General features: G+C 57.9%; 1 protein-coding gene across 3 annotated transcripts in view; it reads left to right on the top strand.

Moving 5' to 3' along the window:
- FBLN2 (fibulin 2) overlaps positions 1 to 20,318 on the top strand; it is an 89,236-nt gene that overhangs the window by 63,567 nt on the left and 5,351 nt on the right. Inside the window, exons 6-16 of one of the 3 annotated variants that reach the window (XM_049641073.1) lie at positions 2,490 to 2,699; positions 3,316 to 3,429; positions 4,036 to 4,137; positions 6,379 to 6,519; positions 10,625 to 10,759; positions 12,678 to 12,815; positions 14,699 to 14,842; positions 14,970 to 15,098; positions 15,558 to 15,683; positions 17,796 to 17,912; positions 18,434 to 18,562. In XM_049641073.1, the coding sequence (XP_049497030.1) occupies positions 2,490 to 2,699; positions 3,316 to 3,429; positions 4,036 to 4,137; positions 6,379 to 6,519; positions 10,625 to 10,759; positions 12,678 to 12,815; positions 14,699 to 14,842; positions 14,970 to 15,098; positions 15,558 to 15,683; positions 17,796 to 17,912; positions 18,434 to 18,562 (1,485 nt within the window). The remainder of the gene's footprint in view (positions 1 to 2,489; positions 2,700 to 3,315; positions 3,430 to 4,035; positions 4,138 to 6,378; positions 6,520 to 10,624; positions 10,760 to 12,677; positions 12,816 to 14,698; positions 14,843 to 14,969; positions 15,099 to 15,557; positions 15,684 to 17,795; positions 17,913 to 18,433; positions 18,563 to 20,318) is intronic. The other 2 variants (XM_049641074.1, XM_049641075.1) reach the window with 2 other exon arrangements.

Below are 20,318 nucleotides of genomic sequence, written 5' to 3'. Positions count from 1 at the left end.
ATCCATCATCCATCCATCATCCATCCATCCATCATCCATCCATCATCTATCCATCCATCATCTATCTGCCTTCTGCTCGTGTATTCACCTACCAGCCCAGCCAGGAAACCTTTTACTCATCCATTCATTCATTTACCCTTCCTTTATCCATGTGTTCTCTGTCCCTCTCACTGTGCCATTCTGTGTCTTCAGGGTACAGGATATAACCGGTATAGAGAATGCATTCATAAATGTTGCCCTGCCCACCTGATCAGCCCCTTCAGACCAGTCCTGTCTTTTCTCCCTATATTCTCAGCGCTCGGCCCCTAAGAGTCACTCGCCAATAACTGAACGGATTATGGGTTTGTTTGGTGGCCTTCCCTTCACCACCACAAGCCCTTTGAGGGCTGACCAGCCCTGCGCCCTCTTCCTCTGTGTCCCTGTTCCCAAATAGCCATAGGTTATGGGTATGAGAACTCTGGTGCCAGTGCAGAGCTTGGAGCTGTTTGCTGCTGCCTGAGCCCTCAGTGTCTCCAGGGTCTCCTCCTTCTGACCTCCACGTGCTGTGGTCACTGTTCTAGGTGCCATGTCCAGCTTCTGTCACCCTAGCCAGGGATGTCTTCTGGACTCATGACCGTTAGCCTCCACTGTGCCTGTGGGCCAGCAGGAGCCTGATGCAGTGTCCCAGTGACCCACAGAGACTCCACTAAGAGGGAGTGGCTAGCCTTACCAGGCTAGTGTGGACACTGATCTGTGTCCAGTCCAAGGAAATACCACTCTCTGGGGTTGGCTGTAGGGGCCTGGTGTAGCAGTGTGAAGGCCTGGTGAGTACCCAGAAGTGTTTGGTTCAAGGTGAAGTTTGGGAGGAAGTTAGGCTTCAAGAGTCACAAGACGGGGACAGGGCTAGTCAGGGTCCAGATGCAGAGGTACACGTTCCTGTCCTCTAGTGGGGAACTGGTGGATAACCTGGGCCTTAGGGGACGTAGATGGCAGGATCAAGTTGACCTGGGTTCCATTCCTGCTCAGGTGACCTTGGGCAAATCATTTTACTCCTCTGAGCCTCAGTTTCCCCCCTGCCAGGAGGATTGTTTGAAGAGCATGCTGATGAGTGTGGGCTGAACATGAATCCTAGAAATGCTGCCCAGGGTGTGGCATGCTTATTGGAGCCCTGGGCCCAGGTCTGTCTGCTGCCCACCCATAGTGCCAGTACTCCGGGCTGGACCACCAGCCATCACGGCCCCACCTGCATGCGCCAGGCCAGGACTGACCGGGCTGGAGCGCAGTGTAAGCATCCTCAGTACGAAACATGTTTATCAGATGTGACCTCATGCAGTTGGTCTCTTGTGGGGCTGAGCTGTCTGGGGCTAGTGAGCAAGGCTGAAGCCCTATGCCGACTAGGAATGTGGAGGGCTGCGGGCCCCCCTCCCTTCCCCATCCTATTACTGTTATATGAAGAGCTTCCAGTGCAGCTCAACCCCGGGAGCCTTCCTTGCCACTCTCACCTGCTCCCCACTGTAGCCTGGGGAGGAATGGAGAGACCCAGTACTGCTCAAGTGACATAGCTAAGGGAGGCCTGAGTAAGAGTTCAGATCTCTGTTTGACAGAACACATGTTTGGGGTCTTTCTGTTGCTAGAGGTGGTCCTCCCAGATGTCACTGAGACTAGGGGTCTGGATCCAGTTCAACACTTTAGCCAAAGCTTCCTGAGGACTGTTGTGGGCCTGGCCCTGTCATGTTGCAGGGCACAAAGACTTGGACCTGGCTCTGATGGGTGCATTCTTGTTGCTGGAGGTCTGTTCCTTCATCCTTCCATCCATCCATCCATCCATCCATCCATCCATCCATCCTTCCCTGCATTCATCATCTATCATCCTTCCATCCATCCATCCATGCATCCATCATCCATCCATCCATCCATCCATCCTTCCCGGCATTCATCATCTATCATCCATCCATCCATTCATCCATCCCTGAGTTCCTCTATCATCCTTCCATCCTTACATCCATCCATCTATCCATCCTTCCCACATTCATCATCATCCTTCCATCCATCCATGCATCCATCATCCATCCATCCGTCCTTCCCTGCATTCATCATCTATCCATCCATCCATCCATCCATGCATCCATCATCCATCCATCCATCCATCCTTCCCTGGAGTCATCATCTATCATCCATCCATCCATCCATCCATTCATCCATCCCTGAGTTCATCTATCATCCTTCCATCCTTCCATCCTTCCATCCATCCATCCATCCATCCATCCATCCATCCATCTATCCTTCCCTGCATTCATCATCTATCATCCTTCCATCCATCCATCCATGCATCCACGCATTCACCCATGCATCCATGCATCGATGCATCCATCCTTTGTCCATCCATGCTATCTTAGCTGGGCACACAGAGGTTCTGATGAGGACGTACACTGATTTCCATGGGGGCTTGTAGTGTCAGCCACCCGCTGGGTGAACTCATGTCCCATCATGAGCACTGACCCCCGCTCCAGTTTCAGAGGCAGAGTTGGCGAGCCGGGAGGCCCTGTCACTGGGCACGGAGACTGAGCTGCCCAACAGCCTGCCTGGCGATGACCAGGATGAGTGCCTGCTCCTCCCAGGGGAGCTGTGTCAGCATCTCTGCATCAATACCGTGGGCTCCTACCGCTGTGCCTGTTTTCCTGGCTTCTCACTGCAGGACGATGGCCGTACCTGCCGGCCAGGTAAGGGCCCAGATGGCTGGGGCAGGGGCTGATCTTGCCAGTGGAGCATGGTGGTCCTGTGATGGCCACAATGGGCTCCTTGCCCTCCTGTCATCCTACATGCTGGAATCTCTGGGAATCGGAAGCCTCTAGCAATGGGATTTGTAAGGCCAGGCAGGCAGGTTGAAACTCCATCTGCTCCATCTGAAGCTTCGTCTGCACGGGCAGCCCCAGCACCCCACCCTAGACCCCAGTGCAGGGCCAGGACCCAGGCTGCAGAGGCTCCCACCAACCCAACTCAAGCTGTGTCCCCAGCACTGGGCCCAAGGAGGTCAGGCTCTGACAGGCAGCCTACAAGGCTGCCTTAGACCCTGCTCTGGGGGTGCTTTCTGCCTGCTGCTTTTCCAGGGATAGATACTCACTCCCATGCTTCCTCTCTTCCTCTGCCCCAAAGAGCTGTAATGTAGTATGTTGCTTTCTGAGCCTCAGTTTTCTCTCCTGTGAAATGGGTAGGAGGAGAGGATTAAATGAGGCAGTCTCTGACACATGCCTGGCATGGTGCCCAGGGTGTGAGTTGAGTTTGAGGCCAGGCTGAAGGCATGCATTCTTCCCCTCCTGTCTGCTTTCCCCATGACAGACAGTGACCCTCCACAGCCGGAGGCCCCAGAGGAGTCCGCGTTGAAACCAGAGTCCTCCCAAGTGGCCTCCAACACCATCCTGCTACCGCAGCCACAACCCAACACCTGCAAAGGTAACCTGGGGCCATGGGGTGGGTCTGGGCTGCCTTCAGGGGGTGAGCTCCCCAGTGCTGGGCATGTGCAAGCTGGCCTCCTGCCAAAGGGGTGCTTCTGCTTTGGGGATTTGGTTGGTCTCGCCTGTCTGAGGTCAGGAGTTGAGAGTGTAGCTGGTAGGAGGTGAGGTTGTGGATGGGGGGAGCTGAGGGCCAGGGTGTGACCCCAAGCAAGTCAGTTAGCTGCTTTTGTCTCAGCTCCTAGAGTACTGAGAGAATAAAATCCTTGCTTGAGAACTGTCTTGGAGACTGCTTGCAGTACTACGTAGGAAGTTCTCTTTGTTCTTCCTCTCTTCCTCTTTCTTGTTCCTTCTGTCTCTGCATCCTTGCTCTCCCTCCTTCTCTGTCCTCTCTGTCCCCTTCCCTTCTGGCAGCACTGTGACTCCCGGGAGGGGTTTGGTATCCGAGTGTTGGTGGCGATTGTCCCAGATACCAACCAGTTGTGTGAGCTGGTTTACTGGGGGACCTCGTGAAAAGGACCAGGAGTGTGGGGTGCCTTCTGCCTGGAGGGCGGAGCCGGGGGTAATGAGCCCAGTGGTCCCTGATCTCTGTGTGGTTTCTTCCCAGACAACGGGCCCTGCAAGCAGGTGTGCAGCATCATTGGGGACACAGCCATGTGCTCCTGCTTCCCTGGCTATGCCATCATGGCGGATGGTGTGTCCTGTGAAGGTGAGATCCACGGGGGCTGCTCTTGTACCTGTGCCAACCTGAGCTGGCCTGTGGTGGGGGCCCCGGAAGGGAGACGGGGCAGGCAGAACGAGGCGGCCTGGGTCCGGGGTGGGGCCTGAGGGTTTGTATTTCTGACAAGATCCCTGGACCACACTCCCGACTCGCCCTGTCTGCGAGGCTGAGGTTGGTTTGTGACCACCTTGTCCTTGTTGCGGTCATGTGTGGAGAAAGAGAAAGGGGGATGTCCATGCCCCGCTGTGAAGGCGGGACCTGGAAGTGACGTTTATCCCTCCCACTTGCCTCTGATGGGGAGCGGGGCTGGGGAGTAGGAGCCCCAGTTGAATGGCATGCGCTCAGTTCTGTTACTGAATCCAAAGAAGGGGCAGTAGATGTTGGTAACTCTGCTATTCACAAAAGGGCCAAAGAAGGTCCAAAAGCATGTGGCTTTCACACCTGCGACCCCATCAGGACGGGGTCTTGTCTCTGTGGGACGTCGGTGGACCAGGACTTGGGGGCATTTGGATCCGACACCTGCTGGGGTGGTTCCCACAGTGAATGATGCCTGAGAGACCTCTAGACTACACCTCCTCATATCTGGTGGCAGGACAGGCCTGGAGCGTGGGACGGGCTAGGAAATGCTTTAGTTCAGGTTCAGGTTCTGGAGATGTGACCTTGATGGGTGTCCAAGGGTAAAAGGGTTAATTTCAGTCTTTTGTTTTTTATTTTAATTTTATTTATTTATTTTAAAAAATTTACATCTAAGTCAGCTAACATAGAGTGTAATAATGATTTCAGGAGTAGAATTTAGTGACTCATTGCTACATACAACGCCCAGTGCTCATCCCAACAAGTGTCCTCCTTAGTGCCCCTTGCCCATTTAGCCCATCCCCCTCCCCACAACCCTCTAGCAACCTCAGTTTGCTCTCTGTATTTAAGTCTCTTATGGTTTTTGCCCCTCCTTGTTTTTGTATTATTTTTGCTTTCCTTCCCTTATGTTCATCAGTTTTGTGTCTTAAATTCCACATATGAGTGACGTCATATGATATTTGTTAAAAGGGTTAAGTCTATCTGAGAAAATACCCGTATCCCTGCCACATCCTGGGACCCCACATCCAGCCCCTTGGCTGAGACTGTGTTCCTATTTTATTTTACTTTACTTTTTTTGTTTTGTTTTATTTTATTTTACTTGTGTTTTGAATGTTTATTTTTGAGAGAGAGAGAACACACATGAGTGGGGGAAGGGCCGAGAGAGATGGGAACAGAGGATCCCAAGTAGGTTCTGTGCTAATAGCAGCAAGCCTGATGTCCGTGGGGCTCAAACTTATCAACTGTGAGATCATGACCTGAGCTGAAGTTGGACGCTCAACCAACTGAGCCACCCAGGTCATCCCAAGACTGTGTTCTGCTGTGGACAAAAACCACCCCATGGCCAGGCAGTAGGAGCAGATCTCAAGTGCCCTCTGGGCCCTGCTCCCCATCTCTCAGGGCCCTGAAAATGTGAGGAATGTGTCTCTCCTGTGTCGGGACTCTTCCGGGTCCCAGTCAGGCCTCAGGCCAGTGTCTGTGTGTCTCCAGGCCTCTGCAGGACCCCTGGTGGTGATGGCTGTGGGGTCCAGGCCAGAGGTTACAGGTGGCATTTGGAGTGGTGCAGCCAGCCCTGCAGGGGAGTCCTGCTGGGCTCTGCTCTGTTTAAAATAAGCAAGCAAGTTACCAACCGTGAAAACTCAAGAACTTTAAAAAAAAAAAAAAAAAAAAAAAGACAAGATTTCAGGTTTCTCTTCAAACTTCTGCCCACAAGGGGTTCACAGTCCTGGTCCCCCAGTGGAACAGAGCACAGACCCCAAAGTGCCCCATAGAGCCTCCCTCTTGGCCCCTTCTCCTGTATATGTTGCCAGCCTGGTCCCTTAGGCACTTGAGTTTGCAACACCTGCCATTGTGTGGCTCCTTTGGTTGCCTCTGGAGGTGGAATATTTCCGGAGCTGGGTGGGAGACGGCCTCTGGTCCCACCCTGCCATCCTCTCTGAGCCTCACCTTGCCATCTGTCCTTACTGGGGTTCTGGCTCTGATATCATGTGACTGTACAAACGCAGACTTGGGCCCGAAGCCCAGAGGTACGACTGATGAGCTGGGAGGCCCTGGGCAGGTCCCTGCCCCTCCCTGGGACTCAGTTTCCCTCTCTGTCACTGAATGCTCCACGCCTCTCTAATGGCCCTTCTGTTTTCCCTCCTGCGACTGTCTTAGACCAAGACGAGTGCCTGATGGGCACTCATGATTGTAGCCTGCGACAGTTCTGTGTCAACACCTTGGGATCCTTCTACTGTGTCAGCCACACGGTGCTCTGTGCTGAGGGTTTTATTCTCAACATGCACAGGAAGTGCGTGGGTAAGCGAGAGCCCCCGCCTGCCGCCACTGTCACGGCTCTCTGCTCTGCTCCACGCCAAGCGGCCATGCCGTGGCCACATGCTAAAGGGCCTGCCCTTTGCATATGAGCTCTCAGCACGGCCAGCACCCCCCTGCTCCGTGCCATGCCCTGTCTGTCCTGGTGTCCTGTCCCGCTTCTCTACTGACACCACTGGGAGGCTGCTTTCCTCAGGGACGTACGTGCCTGCGAGTCAGAAAGGTAGTTGATATGTGACTTGGCTGGGGCGTTGCTATGAGGAGGTCGCACGTCCAGGCAGCAGGATGGGGGTCCGTGGGGTCTGGAGGCAGGGAGGCCTGGGTTTGAAGCAGGAGCCCCTAGTAGCTCTGTGGCCTTGAACAAATGTCTTCCCTTCTCCAAGCCTCAGTTTCATCATCTGTGAAAAGAGGAGACATTGACGCTCCTTTGGAGATTATATGACATGTGCATGCCAGAGCCCAGACCTGGGGCATCGTGAGCACGTGATGTCAGCTGCTGAGGTTGTCCTTAGGTACAACTAGAATCCCCTCTAGAGGCGGAAGGATGGAGCTGGGGTCTGGCAGACCTAGCACTGCACCCCCACTCAGTGTTCATTTGCTGTGTGACGCTGAACAGTGGAGCTCCCTCTCTGAGCCTGGTTCCTTGCCTCTAACCTTGGGGCCAGAGGACCGGGCAGGGGGTGGTACCGAGTGGTACCCAGCTCCTGGCCCAAGCATGGGTGGGGCCGGTGCTCTGTAACAGCCCTCCCCTCCTGCCTCTTGGTGCACATGTGGGCCAGTGGCTAGGGCTTCAGGTGTGCCCCACAGGGAGTGAGGAGGGCACCAAGTGTGGGGTTCTGATATTTTCATGGAGGAAACGTGATGGTCCTGTACAGAGAGATAGACCCAAAGTAGCAGGGACTCAGGACAGACTCTTGGAAATGCTCCAGCAGAGGCACAGGCAAAGGGAGAGGTCACTCCACCTGTTGGCATCTGGGCACACTTCCCGGAGAAGGTGGCATTTGCAGTGGTCTCCACGGATGGATGGGACTTGGAAATCGGGAAGGGCATGCAGGGTGGGAGGAACAGCTTGAACACAAGTGTGCAGGTAGGAGCAGTGCAGAGCGCGTCCAGGGCACGTGATCAGAGCCCCGTCTGTCTTCTTTGTGCTTGGGGACCATGTCCAGCCTGGACATGTCCTCTTCTTCGTCACCCTCCGCCGCTGGGCAGATGGGCCCACGGCGCTGGGCTGAGGGGCGGCTGCAGACATGTTTGCCCTTGGCCCCCCAGCCGTCGGCACAACATGAGCCCTCCCGAACCTGCTTGTCAGTGGCTGGGCGGCTCTTCCTGTCTGGGTCGTGTCTGTGTGTGTATGTCTGGGAAGGAGGATCCTGCCCAGGCCTGCAAGCACCCCTCCCAGGATGCCCGTGCCGTGCCTGGGTGTGCGGGCTCCCCTGGTGGCCTGGACAGAAGATCTTGCAGTAAAAGGGGTCACCAGGTAGCCAGAAAACAGGTTCTGGGACTAGAAGAGCAAAGGTGTATTTCATTCAGCAAAATTTATGAGCTCACATTCTCATTCTTTCGTGTCTCCCTCCTTGCTCATTCTGCACAGACACATGGGCGTCTCCTGTCCTTCCTCTCGTTCCACTGACCTGCTCGTCTTACCATCTGTTAGCACTTGGTCTTTCCATCATTTATTCATGCTCATGAACCCTGGCTGGTGACGTGGGAGATTCACACGCGGATGAAGAGTATGGCCTCTGCGGCCAGACTGTGTGGGTTCAAATCCTGGCTCTGAGCTTTCCTGTTGTAAGACCTCAGACAAATCAGTTCAGCTCTCTGAGCCTGTTTCTTCATCCGTGAAATGAGATAGTGATAACATCCACCTTAGTCACTGTAGAGATTGAGTTAGTCTGTGTGAAGAATGTCCTGGTATTCGACGTCATTGTTATGATTCAACAAATGTGTCACGCCGAGGCAGCCTGCATAGGTAGTGAGCCCCCCATCACCGGAGGTATGGAAGTCACAGTGGGATTGGGTGGGGCCAGGTTCAGAAGACTCCTGATGGACGTGCAATTTCTGCTGTTTGCCTTTTGTGCCCAGCCCTTTGAGGACCATCTTGGCCCCTGGGAAAAGTGTCCCAGATGGGCTGTGCTGCTAGATGATGGGAGGGTTCTGGGGCCTCTCCCACAGCAGCGTGGAAAGGGCGCAGCTCTAGGCCGGGTGCTCTGGGTTCCCTTTTTGCTGCTGCCACGTGCAGGCTGTGTGACTTTGGTCCGGTCACAGCCCCTCTGGGAGACCTATTTCCTCGTTTGTGAAGCTGCATCTGTAAACCGCCAGGCCCCTGGTGAACCTGAGTGCCGGCTGCTTTTATTTGTTACCATGATTCCTCCCAGGCTGTTGGGGCTCTGGCGTTTCTGGGGTCGTGGGAACATACCTCCCCTGTCCATCCATCCTGTGAATCGGAAGTCTTCATCTTGCCAGCCAAGCCTTCCTTGGAAACTGCTGGCCCCAAACTCTCCCTTTCCCACCTCCCCACCCCCACTGAAGTCTCATGGTCAGCCTGGCCCATGTGCCATTTGGCTCACCTGCGAGGCTGGGGGAGTCTCTTCCCTCACTGCCCTGCTCTGCCCCCTTCCACCTGGTCTCCAGCATCCTCGTGGAATTAGCTCACCTGTCGCTGCCCCCGAGAAGTGACTCTGACAGGCCAGGGCTCCGAGCCTATGGCTTTTCTCCCCAGCATCTCTCCTCCCTGTCCCGTCCCCACGGCAGGCTGGCAGTTCCCTTGAGGGCAGGCGCTGTGGCCAACGCCCCCGCTTGGCCACCTGGCACAGGATAGGTGCTGGTTACTGTGTGTGAAGGGAGGAACGCATCAGCGAATGACTGGGGCACCTCCCTGCCTGCTGGAGCGTGGAGGCAGCAGGCACTGGGCCGGCCGGCCGTCATCCAGAGCGCCAGGCCTGGGGCAGTTTCTGGCTGACTCTCCAGTGTCCTGCCCTCCCTTTGCACACCGTCACCGGCTTCTCCCCTTCCCACTTGCTCATCCCAAGTGGGTTCTTGGCCTCTTCTGTGTCCTGTGCCCTGGGTGACCTTAGCGACTGACCACTCCCCGGTTAGTGTCTCCGCTCAGACCCCTTCAGTGAACTCACGTGTGTGCCTGGCTGCCTCTTGACACTCGAATGCAATGTGTCCACAGGCTCTGACCTTCCCTGCCAGCCTGGTTCTCAAAGCTGTCCCCATCCCCAGGCCTGGCACCCCTGCCTGTCTGGCTGCTCAGCCAGAAAGCTCTGCACACCTCTCAGCTCCTCTTTCTTGCTCACCTCCGTCTCATCCATCAGTGGATCCAGTTGGTTCTACCTTCACTGCATTTCCAGAAACGGCTGGCTTCTCCTCACCTCCGTGGGTGGTGGTCTGAACCCCAGCATCCATCTTCTGTCCTAACAGCCTCCACACTCTCCCCCCCCGCCCCCGGAGCATTCCCACCCAGCCAGGGGACCCTGTTACAAATGAGCGAGGCCATTTCAGTCCTCTGCCGGAACCCTCCGTGGCTCCCACTTTGCTCTGCCATTTCCGAACACTCTCTTCTTTTCTTTCCCCTGCAGCCACACCCCCTCCTGGCCGGTCCTTCAATCTGCCTGGCAGGCTCCCTCCTCGGGGCCCTGGCGTCCATTGTCCTCTCTGCCAGGAATGTCTGCTTGGCTCATTCTGTCACCCCTTCAGACGCTTGCTCCAAGGCCCTCTTGTCGGACGATCCCTCCCTGACCTCCCTGCTGCCCCTACGTACTCCTTATTTCCTTGGCCCTGCTCTGTCTTTTCCACAGCACTCGTGACCACCCCCCTCCCTACTTTGTGTATTTATCTGTTGGGCTCCGCCAGGGCTGTGTCTGTCTTAGTCACTGATGGATGTGATCTGGTGCCAGGAACAATGCTTGTTGGCACAGCAGATGCTTGATAAATCTTTGTTGAATGAACAGATGCACAGACAGGTGGACACCAACCACGTGTGAGTCTCTGGGTGGTGAGCACCTTGAGGCCTCGAGGGCAGGGCTGGCCGAGCCAGGGCAAGGTCCTGCCGCCACCCCATGGCACCTGACGGCCCCTCCCCCTGCAGACATCAACGAGTGTGTGGCAGACCTGCACACGTGCAGCCGGGGAGAGCACTGCGTGAACACCGTGGGCTCCTTCCACTGCTACAAGGCTCTCACCTGTGAGCCCGGCTACGCCTTCCAGGACGGCGAGTGCGCAGGTGAGGAGGGCAGTCTGGACACCCCACCCCTGCCGTGCCCTGCCCCTGGCCCCACCCTCACCCTGCCCAGAGCCTTCTCCCTCTGGCAGGCCCCAAGCACTTGGGTTTCTTGCCTGTGGGAAGCCCCCACGGATGACCAGTGTTTGGGGCAGGGTGGGGGCATCTGAGGCTGGTGGTGGGGAGCCAGAGTGTGCTTCTGGGCTTGTGACCTTTGCTGGTGTCTTGGTGTGGAGTTGTTCCCCTGTTTGTACGTTGGGGTAGAGCTCCACAGAAGGCTCACTTGTGTGCCTTCCACTGGAAAATTCTAGTCTCCTAAGAAGAGGGAGAATTTTCCTTGAACCATTTGAACAGATACATCCTGAGCTGCTGGGGCATGGTGTCCTTCTCTGTCACCCCCTGATGAGGGAGACAGAGGCTGCACAAGCAAATGGGGGGGCAGGAGTGTCTGTGGGCTGGGTGCTCCCTTCGGTGGGGGTCCAGAGAGGCCTCCCACGGAGGTGATGTCCGAGGAACCCAGACGTGGAGTCATGGGGCTCCAGGCAGAGGGAACAGCGAGTGTGAGGCCTTTGGGGACAGGGGAGATCTTGGCATGGTCAAAGAACGGAAAGTCTCGGGGTTACAGGCAGGCTGGGAGTGTGGAAGGCTGGGGGTGGGGTTGGCAGGCCCCATTAGGGAGGGGGTTGAGAGCCTGTTTCACAGGTGATGGGAAGCATGGTTTTTTTTGTAACTAAAAATGTCCAGGAGGATGTCACCAAAGAGGTAAGACCTACAGAGGTGCGTAATTGTTGCAAACCCTGGAAACTGTGGACGAGGAGTGGCCCAGAGTCGGGCGTGAGCTCGGGGGGGGGGGGGGGGGGGGGGGGGGGGGGGGGCTTAGCAAGCTCCGTGTCCGGCCCTGAGCTGGGGGGGGGGGCAGCTGGGAGGGGGGATGAGAGATGAGCCCTGTCCCCTCGGCACACATGTGTGCACACATGGATCCAGGGCCAGCACCCCCAACCCGAGAACGCCGACGCCTGGCAAGGGGCACCGCCCCCCTGGACGTGTCCCACGCCCGCTGCCGCTCTGTCGCCTCGGGGTGCTGGCCACCTCCTTCTTAGCCACTCTGGTCTGTGGAGGGGCTGCCTCCACAGGCATGTGGTGGTCCCTGAAAGGCGGCCGTGCCTGGTTCACATCCGGGTGCCTGGAACCCCGTGCAGGGCCTCCCAGAGACTGGGCTGCTGTGACAAGGTGGTGGAGGCCTTGGAAACCAGACAGGGGGTGGGTGGAGGCAAGGACGGACAGGTGGCAGGAGCACAGACAGACACATATGCAGGCACTGGTCTGGCAGTCAGCGGCAAACCTGAGCGAGGGTCCGCCCCGCGGCTGAGCATGTGTGTGGCCCTCCCGCGTCCCGTCTCCGTTTCCTCGTCTGTGAAGGAGGCCTGGTGTGACTGCTGCAGGGAGCGTGAGGGAAAGGGCAGTGCCAGCACTTTGTAAACAGTGGAGTGCCGTGCAGAGGTGAGGAGCCCTCGGTGACCCGCTCGGAGCTGTCCGGGTGTGGCTCCATCGGCCGCACCGCCTCCCGAGAGGCCTGGACGCAGGCCCTTGAGCATGAGTGCTCACGCTCCTTTCTGCGGCCCCGGGAAGTGTGCAGCAGGGCCCAGCCCAGTGCCGCCGAGCGCTCCAACCGTGTGTGTGCCTCAGTCCCCCCTGTCGAGGATGGGGTTTGTCACAGCACCTGCTTCCTAGGCTTGTCGCGAGCGTTGCGTAAATAAATCCATCTCGGAGTGCTTGGGACAGTGCCTGGTACTGCAGAGGAGCTCGGTCAGTGTGGCGATGTCGTCGTCAAGGTCATGGTGGGGAGTACGGGCAGGGGCCTGCCAGCACCCCCCCCCGCCCCCGCCCCGCCGAACCCTGACACCCCGCCTCTGCGTGGCAGATGTGGACGAGTGTGAGCTGGGCAAACACAATTGCCAGGCGGGCTTCACGTGCCAGAACACCAAGGGCTCCTTCTACTGCCAGGCACGGCCGCGCTGCATGGATGGCTTCCTTCAGGACCCCGAGGGCAACTGCGTGGGTGAGCAGGGCCCAGGGGCGGGGGGGGGGGGGAGGGCGGTCTCTGGGAGGGGGCATTGGGGTCTCTGGGAGGGTGTGCCTCCCTGCTGGCTGCTCGTCCCCTCTCCCAGCCTCAGCATCCCTACCCGTGAATAGACATGTCCGTGCCCCAGGAGGCACTTGGGAATCGGAACGCTTACTATCCTGAGCTGTCTGACCTTGGCTGAGCTCCTTCTCTTGTGGCCTCTGCTTACCCATCTGTGGGCATGAGTGCGTCTCAGATTCTTTTAGCCTAGCTAGCCGCAGGGAATATTTTTATGTCTTGACTTGGTAAAGACACATTTATATGAGGCCGGAACACAGACGCCACAAAATGTTACTCTCTCTGCTATATGTGATACTCGCTACAGTTTCTATTTGTAGAGAATGCTAGTGAGGCGGATGAGGCGAAAGGACGGGTTGATTTCGTGCCGCACTCCTGGGTTAAGGCCTGCATATGGTGGCCTGGTTGTCCTTGTGTGGGTCTGAGATCTCACACTCTCCGACTCCGTCCGCACAGCTGCTGGCTGGCAGCCTCGCCTCCCCCAGGGCTCCTGAGCGCGTCTGGCCCAGAGGCAGGGCGCCAGAGCCCCCGCGGGACTGCCGGTGTCTGGTGCGGGCATGGCTAAGGCTGTGCTCAACCCTGTGGGGGTGGGGCGGGGTGAAAGATGCAGACGGAGAGGTGGGAAGGCGGGCAGGTGTGCAAGGCCGGCCACTGGGTGTGGACAGAAACTGGGGGTGTGTGAGAGTGTGGCTCTGTCACACGCCTTTCTGGGGCACCGCCTTTACAGCTCCTCACTGTGTGACCCTAGCAATGTCACGGGGTCACTGCAGGGTCGTGGGCACAAGAAGGTCCCTGCGATCTGCCCTGGGATACCCAGCTGGGGTCAGGGCAAGGTGGGGAGGCGTCTGCCCGATGGCCAACAGTTCCTCACTGATTCGTTCGTTGACAACATTTTCGGAGCACTGAAAATGTGCCTGGTTCTAGATGTCAGGGAGTTCTGGCACTCCTTTTAAGTTTATTTTATTTTGAGAGAGAGAGAGAGAATGAGTAGGAGAGGGGTTGGGGGTGTGGAGAGAGAGAGAAAGAGAATCCCAAGCAAACTCCACACTCAGCACGGAGCCCAACGCAGGGCTCGATCCCACAACTGCAAGATCATGAGCCGAAATCAAGAGTCAGACACTTAACTGACTGGGCTGCCCAGGTGCCCCAGGGAGTTCTGGCACTTTAATGAGACATTTTGGAGAAGGAGGGACTGAATAGGCAAACATATTTATAGAAGTGGCAGTTATTCAAAGGTGCTTTGATAAATAATAAAGCAAGTAGAGAAAACAGTCTTAAAAAGGGGGGTGGGCTCATCTACGTAGAATGGTTGGAGGTGGCATTGGGGCAGGGACCTGAGGAAGAGAGGAAGCCAGCCCTGAAAATATCTGAGGGCAGTGTTGGCCAGAGGGGGGGGGCAGCATGTGCCAAGGTCCTGTGGTGGGCTGGGGCATCATGGGATGATGAGGAAACAGTGAGGCTAGGGCAGAGTGTGAGGGAGTGATGGACGATGAGCTTGATGGTTTGGTGGAAAAATGCAGAGCAGGGGCACAACTTACTGTAGGTAGCCTAGGACTCAGCTCGAAGTCGTAGGGGGACCTCTGCCTTCAGCTGCTTCATCAGGGCAACTGTGAGAATGTAGGAAGCGCCCAGCGGGCGAGGTTCTTGGAGGAAAAGGCCCTGGGGTCATAGGACACGGGACTGGGACGATGTGACCCTGCAGCCCTATCCAGGGCTGGTCTGGAGCCCCACACTGGCCACCTCCCGGTGTGACCCTGGACTCAGCTGTGCCAGGCCCCCCGTCACCCGCACCGCTTCTGCAGACATCAACGAATGTACGTCGCTGTCCGAGCCCTGTCGGCCAGGCTTTAGCTGCGTCAACACCGTGGGCTCCTACACATGCCAGAGGAACCCGCTGCTCTGTGGGCGAGGCTACCATGCCAGCCAGGACGGGACCAAGTGTGTGGGTGAGGCCAACCTCCTCCCTCCCTGCCTCCCATCCGGCCTGGGCCTTCCCGGGCTCCTCTGCCTGTGGGAGGCCCTTGCAGAGGGAGAGCCGAGGCCTCAGGGTGCCCTGCTCGCCTCCCCTGGCAGACGTGAACGAGTGTGAGACCGGCGTGCACCAGTGCGGCGAGGGGCAGGTGTGTCACAACCTCCCCGGCTCCTACCGCTGTGACTGCAAAGTTGGCTTCCAGCGGGACGCCTTCGGCCGGGCCTGCGTCGGTAGGTGGGCGCTGGTGGCCGGGAGCCCCCGCGTGGGGTCCGGCTGCCCCCGCCCGGCCCTCAGGCCTCCTCCTCCCTCCGCCCTGCTCTGCCGGCACGCTGGGCGGCCCCGGCTGGACCGCCTGCTGCCATCCTGCCCAGCGGTGCCTCCTTGCTGCTGTCCTCCCTGCTTCTCTCGGTCTTGGTCGCTGCCACCCTCCTTTCTCGCCCCTTGCTGTGTCCGTCTCCATCCCTGTCTCTGCCTGCAGCCTCCTTCCGACACCCTTGCTGCCTTTCTCGTCTGCCCCGGTCTTTTTGCCTCTCCCGTTCCCTGTCCTGGTTCCTCCCTGTCCCTCCTGGGTGTCTGTGTCCCTGTCCTCACCCAGCCCCCTCTTCTACCTGGGGGTGGGGGGAGCGGGCTCCGGGCCACCCCTGCCGTCGCCACGGGCCACCCACCCCCTGCCCGCCGCTCGCTTGCAGACGTGAATGAGTGCTGGACCTCACCCGGCCGCCTGTGCCAGCACACGTGTGAGAACACCCTGGGCTCCTACCGCTGTTCCTGCGCCTCCGGTTTCCTGCTGGCTGCTGATGGCAAGCGCTGTGAAGGTACCACTGGCCCCGACCTCCGACCCCGCACAGATGCGCAGCCACCATGGAAAGCCATCTCGCCCGGGCCCTGGCCTCATAGCTTCACAGACCCCGTCCCTACCTCATGCCACTTCCCTACTTCTGCAAACGCACCCTGGCCTCAGCTGGTCCAGCTCTTTCCTGCCATGGGCCCTCCTGGAGGGCCCAGGGCCCGGCCATCTCGGACCAGAGGGGTGGGTTTCTGAGGCGTCCGTACCCCCGGACGGCAGCTCCTTTCAGACCCAGGTGGCAGCCCAGCCTCTGCCCCTTCGTGGGTTCTGATCCTGGTCGTGACCGCACAGCCTGGGGGTCCAGGCAAGGAACAGAAGTGAGTGAAACATGAGGTAGGGTTCCTGGCCACCTGGAGAGCCCAGCAGCCACCAAATAGCAGCAGCCGCACGGCACCTGTGGACGGTGCCACCCAGCAGCACCAGTCCGGGGCGACCCAATCTTCCTGGTTTTCCAGATGCTAGACATTTAGGTATCTGTGTAAAATCTGCTGGGTTTTTACATGTTACAATGGATTTAAACTTATTTTTTAAATTTATTATTTTTTTAATGTTTATTTTTGAGAGAGAGAGAGAACGAGCAGGGGAGGGGCAGAGAGAGGGGGAGACATAGAATCTGAAGCAGGCTCCAGGCTCTGAGCTGTCAGCACAGAGCCCGATGTGGGACTCAAACCCACAAGCTATGAGATCATGACCTGAGCTGAAGTCAGACACTTAACCGACTCAGCCAACCAGGCGCCCCGGATTTAAACTTTCAAAAGACACACTGTGAGTTAAGCCAAGCATGTGAACGGGCTGGACCCTGCCCATGGGCTGGTATCTGAGGCCAAGTTCTTACATGTGTGGACTGTCAGGCTGTTCCCATGTGTGTTTGCGGCATGGTCGGACCAGGCCTGGCAGGACTGGGACGGAGGGAAGTCCCGAGGTGGCTCAGTGGAGGGGTGAGGGGGTCGGCGAGGGAAGGGGATGTGGGTCTCCAGCCATGGTTAACTGGCACCGTCTTCTCCAGCCCTTCCCATTTTAGGGGCTCTTACCTCCCTCCTGGGCAGGAGAGCCTTTTGAGACCCCTGGGCTGGCCCTCCCGTGGGACAGGGCCAGCCCAGGGGCAGGGAAGTGTGACCAGGCTCCACATGACTGACTTCTCCTGCTCCCCTCCCCTGGCTCACTCTGCTCTGACCATGCTGGCTTCCTTGCTGCTGTCCCTTGAGGGCACCAGGCAGACGCTCACCCCAGGGTCTTTGCTCTTACTGTGCCTTCTACCTGGAACACTTCCCCCAGATGCCCACACGCCTGCAGAGCTTCAGCCCTCCCAGACACACTCCCTGTCTCTTTCTCTGCTCTTTCCCCGAAACATTTGCCTCTCCTGACATACTGGTTATTTTACTCATTTAGTTGACCCCTCCCCCTTCTTTACCAGCACACGTGTGAGCATGAGCTCCGCAAAGTGGAGGTTTTGTCCATCTTGTTCCCGGCTAAGTCCCCAAGTTCAGCACAGACCCGGGATGTTGTAGGAGCTCAGCAGTTCCTGGTTGGATGAGGGAAACCCACGTCCCTGCCCTCAAGGAGCTCAGGGTGCAGATGTTCAAGTGGAGCCACGAATTGACCTCTCGTTCGTCGGCTGCCACATCGTTTGGCCCATACGCCCATACGTGCAGCTCTTACCCTTCCCCCCAGCCCCATGCAGGGGCAGGCCTGGGGATCAGGGCAGGCAGGCGAGGCCCCAGCCCTCGAGGGGTTGGCGCGTAGATGATACTTCCCAGAGCCGTCTCTCCCAGGCGCTACAGGCTCTCCATAGGGCGGCATCTAACTCCCCGCCCGGGAGACCTGAGCCCCATCTTTCTGTAGCTGCCTCCTCCAGGCAGCAGGCTGAGACTCTGCCAGCAAGCCCCAGCCCCGCCCCTGCCTCGGCTGCATTCCCCCGGTGGGCTCCTTGCCCTTTCCGGGGTCTCTGGTTCCCCACTGGCCCCTGAGAGGGGCTGGAACGAGTGGCTTCCCAAGCTAAGGCTCCAGGTCAGCTGGGGCCCTGGCCCGCACTGCTGGGCCGGGAAGACTGTGCCTCGACCACAGGCCGGTCTCCCTGCAGACGTGAACGAGTGTGAGACCCGGCGCTGCAGCCAGGAGTGCACCAACACCTATGGCTCCTATCAGTGCTATTGTCGTCAAGGCTACCAGCTGGCCGAGGATGGGCACACCTGCACAGGTACCCCTCCCCTGCCCGGGGTCGCCCTGACCCACTGGCACGCCTTCCCCTGCGGTCCCCCAGAGGCTCCGTGCCGGGCAGGGACACGCGGGATATACACAGGCTTTAGCGTCACATCAGAGCTGGACTCTGAGCCCTGCCATCTGCTCAGCTGCGTGACCCGGGGCGGGAGCTCCCCAGCCCTGACCTCGGGCTTCTCCGCCATAAAGTGGCGGCGACGGTCCTGGCCTCGGCGAGACGGAGGCTGCGCTAACAGACCTTGTCCAGGCCTGTGCCTCGTAACTTCTTGGCCCTGCGCCGATAGCAGCAACGATGGGGCAGCCCCAGGGAGTGAGCACTGGAATGGGAGTCCCGTTTTGCGGTGTGGGTTTTGGCAACTCTTTCCCCTCTCTGTGCCCTGTTGTCCTCATTGGTAAAATGGGCCCCTGGGCTCCGGGGCTGTGGCAGGGCCAGAATGACTGTCAGTAGCTGGGCCCTGCGGGTACAGGGGCTTCACGAGGGGCTGACCCTCTCTCTGACAGACATTGACGAGTGTGCTCAGGGAGCCGGCATCCTCTGTACCTTCCGCTGTATCAACGTGCCAGGGAGCTACCAGTGTGCATGCCCGGAGCACGGCTACGCCATGACGGCCAATGGGAGGTCCTGCAAGGGTAAGCAAGGGGTCCCTGCCCCACCAGTGCCTCGGGCAGGCTCTGAGCAGGCCCAGAAAGCCTTACACAGCTTGCTGTGCGATTGGAGCTACGACATCTAGTGCATAAACGGGGAATGGCCAATGCCGCTGGTGGCCACGTTAACTGAGGTCTGTGCCCGGGATGAGGAAGGAGACAGTCTTCTTCTGTTCGACTCAGCTCGGGCTAGTCTTCCAGGCTTGGGCTGAGCTCTGGGCCCTCTCCTGGGGCAGGGACAGGCATCCTGAGTGGTGGTCCTAAAAGGCGGGTGAGGAACCTGGAAAGAGCCTCAGGGTTGTAGCTCAGGGGTTGTAATGTCCATCCGCAGGCAGCTGCGTCTACTAAGCTTGCATGCAGAAAGACACTGTCCCAGCCGGAGCTATGCAGAGCTGGGTAGGGCCACACGGAACTGGGGAGGGGGGGACTTCCCGTCACTGGGGATGTACAGACTAGGTGGGCAGTCACCTGCTTTTGCAGTTTGCAGCTACTTCCGTGGATGGGGACCAGGTTCTGTGACCTCTAATCTTCCTTCTAAGTTGGGAAGTCACGATTATAAGTTCGGTTCCATTGGGACTTCCTGAAGCCACCAAAGCTAGGCCTGGCAAGCCACCTGGGCAAGGTGGAGGGCACGGGTCACCTCTCTTCTGTCCCTGCTACATCTGTAGCCTCCATCAGGAGGTCAGGTGAGACGGGGGCCCCGCTGCACATGTGATAGCCTTTGCTTCCCCTCCAGATTCTCTTGCTGGAAAAGTCTCCGTGCTGTCACAGGCTGGACAGGGACAGAGCATGGGTTGGTGGTTCTGCCTGGTTATGTCCACTTCCTGAATCACCAGTGTCCACGTCTATAGCCCGCTGACCTTCAGATCTAAGGGGTGACCCTCTTTGTGCTCCCTGGTCCTGTTGTGTCTCAGGCCAACCACCGAGGTCTCACGGCTCCAGCGGGAGGATGGGAGCACAGCCAGCGGAGAACAGAACCTGCTGGTTAATATGTCACAGTAAATCCTGCCTCTCTTCAGTGGTCAAAAAAAAAAAAAAAAAAGGACAGAAAAATGTGAAGGAATTGAGACTTGGCAGCATGTTTTAGAAACGTGCTCTGTGAAGGAAGGGCTGTGACTCGTTCATTGGCATGTAGGGCAGTGCCCGGCACACAGTAGGTGCTTACTGAACGTTCAACCATTCACCTGAATGGAGAGGCAACTACTCCTGATACTTAGATGCATTTTTTCCAGTCTCGTTATGCCAATATAGATACATGTGTGTGTGTGTGTGTGTGTGTGTGTGTGTGTGTGTGTACATACACCCCCTGGGTATATGGCCTTGTCCAGCTCTCCCTTTGGCCTGACCTCTCCGAGAGAGGCTCCAGGGTCAAGGGCCCCGCAGATACGAGGGGCCTGGAAGCACTGAGGGGTGGCGACCCCAGGCTCACAGGGAAGTCCTTGGTAGCTTCCTGTGAGCGTGGTGAGGCCAGGCTGCAGTGGTGCTGACCCTTGGCGCTCCTCCTGCTCACTTGTAGGCATCTCCATCAGCACTGGGTGGGCAGACAGCAAGAAGCAGCTCCCTCCTGCTTCCCGCCACACCCCTGCCCAAGCTCGGGTCAGGACTTCTTGCTCCCATTGTGGGCCGCCCAAGCATAGCTGGGGCCAAAGGGGGAAGAGCAGAAGGCCCTCCTTTCATGTGGATTCAGTTAATGAACCATCAGGACGACAACCGCGCCCATCCTGGTGCCACTGACTCCTGC

The sequence above is a fragment of the Panthera uncia genome, chromosome A2 (assembly GCF_023721935.1).
Source record: "Panthera uncia isolate 11264 chromosome A2, Puncia_PCG_1.0, whole genome shotgun sequence".
Classification (NCBI taxonomy): domain Eukaryota; kingdom Metazoa; phylum Chordata; class Mammalia; order Carnivora; family Felidae; genus Panthera; species Panthera uncia.
The sequence above is the reverse complement of the archived record's forward strand: the minus strand, read 5'-3'. Positions and strand labels throughout refer to the sequence as shown.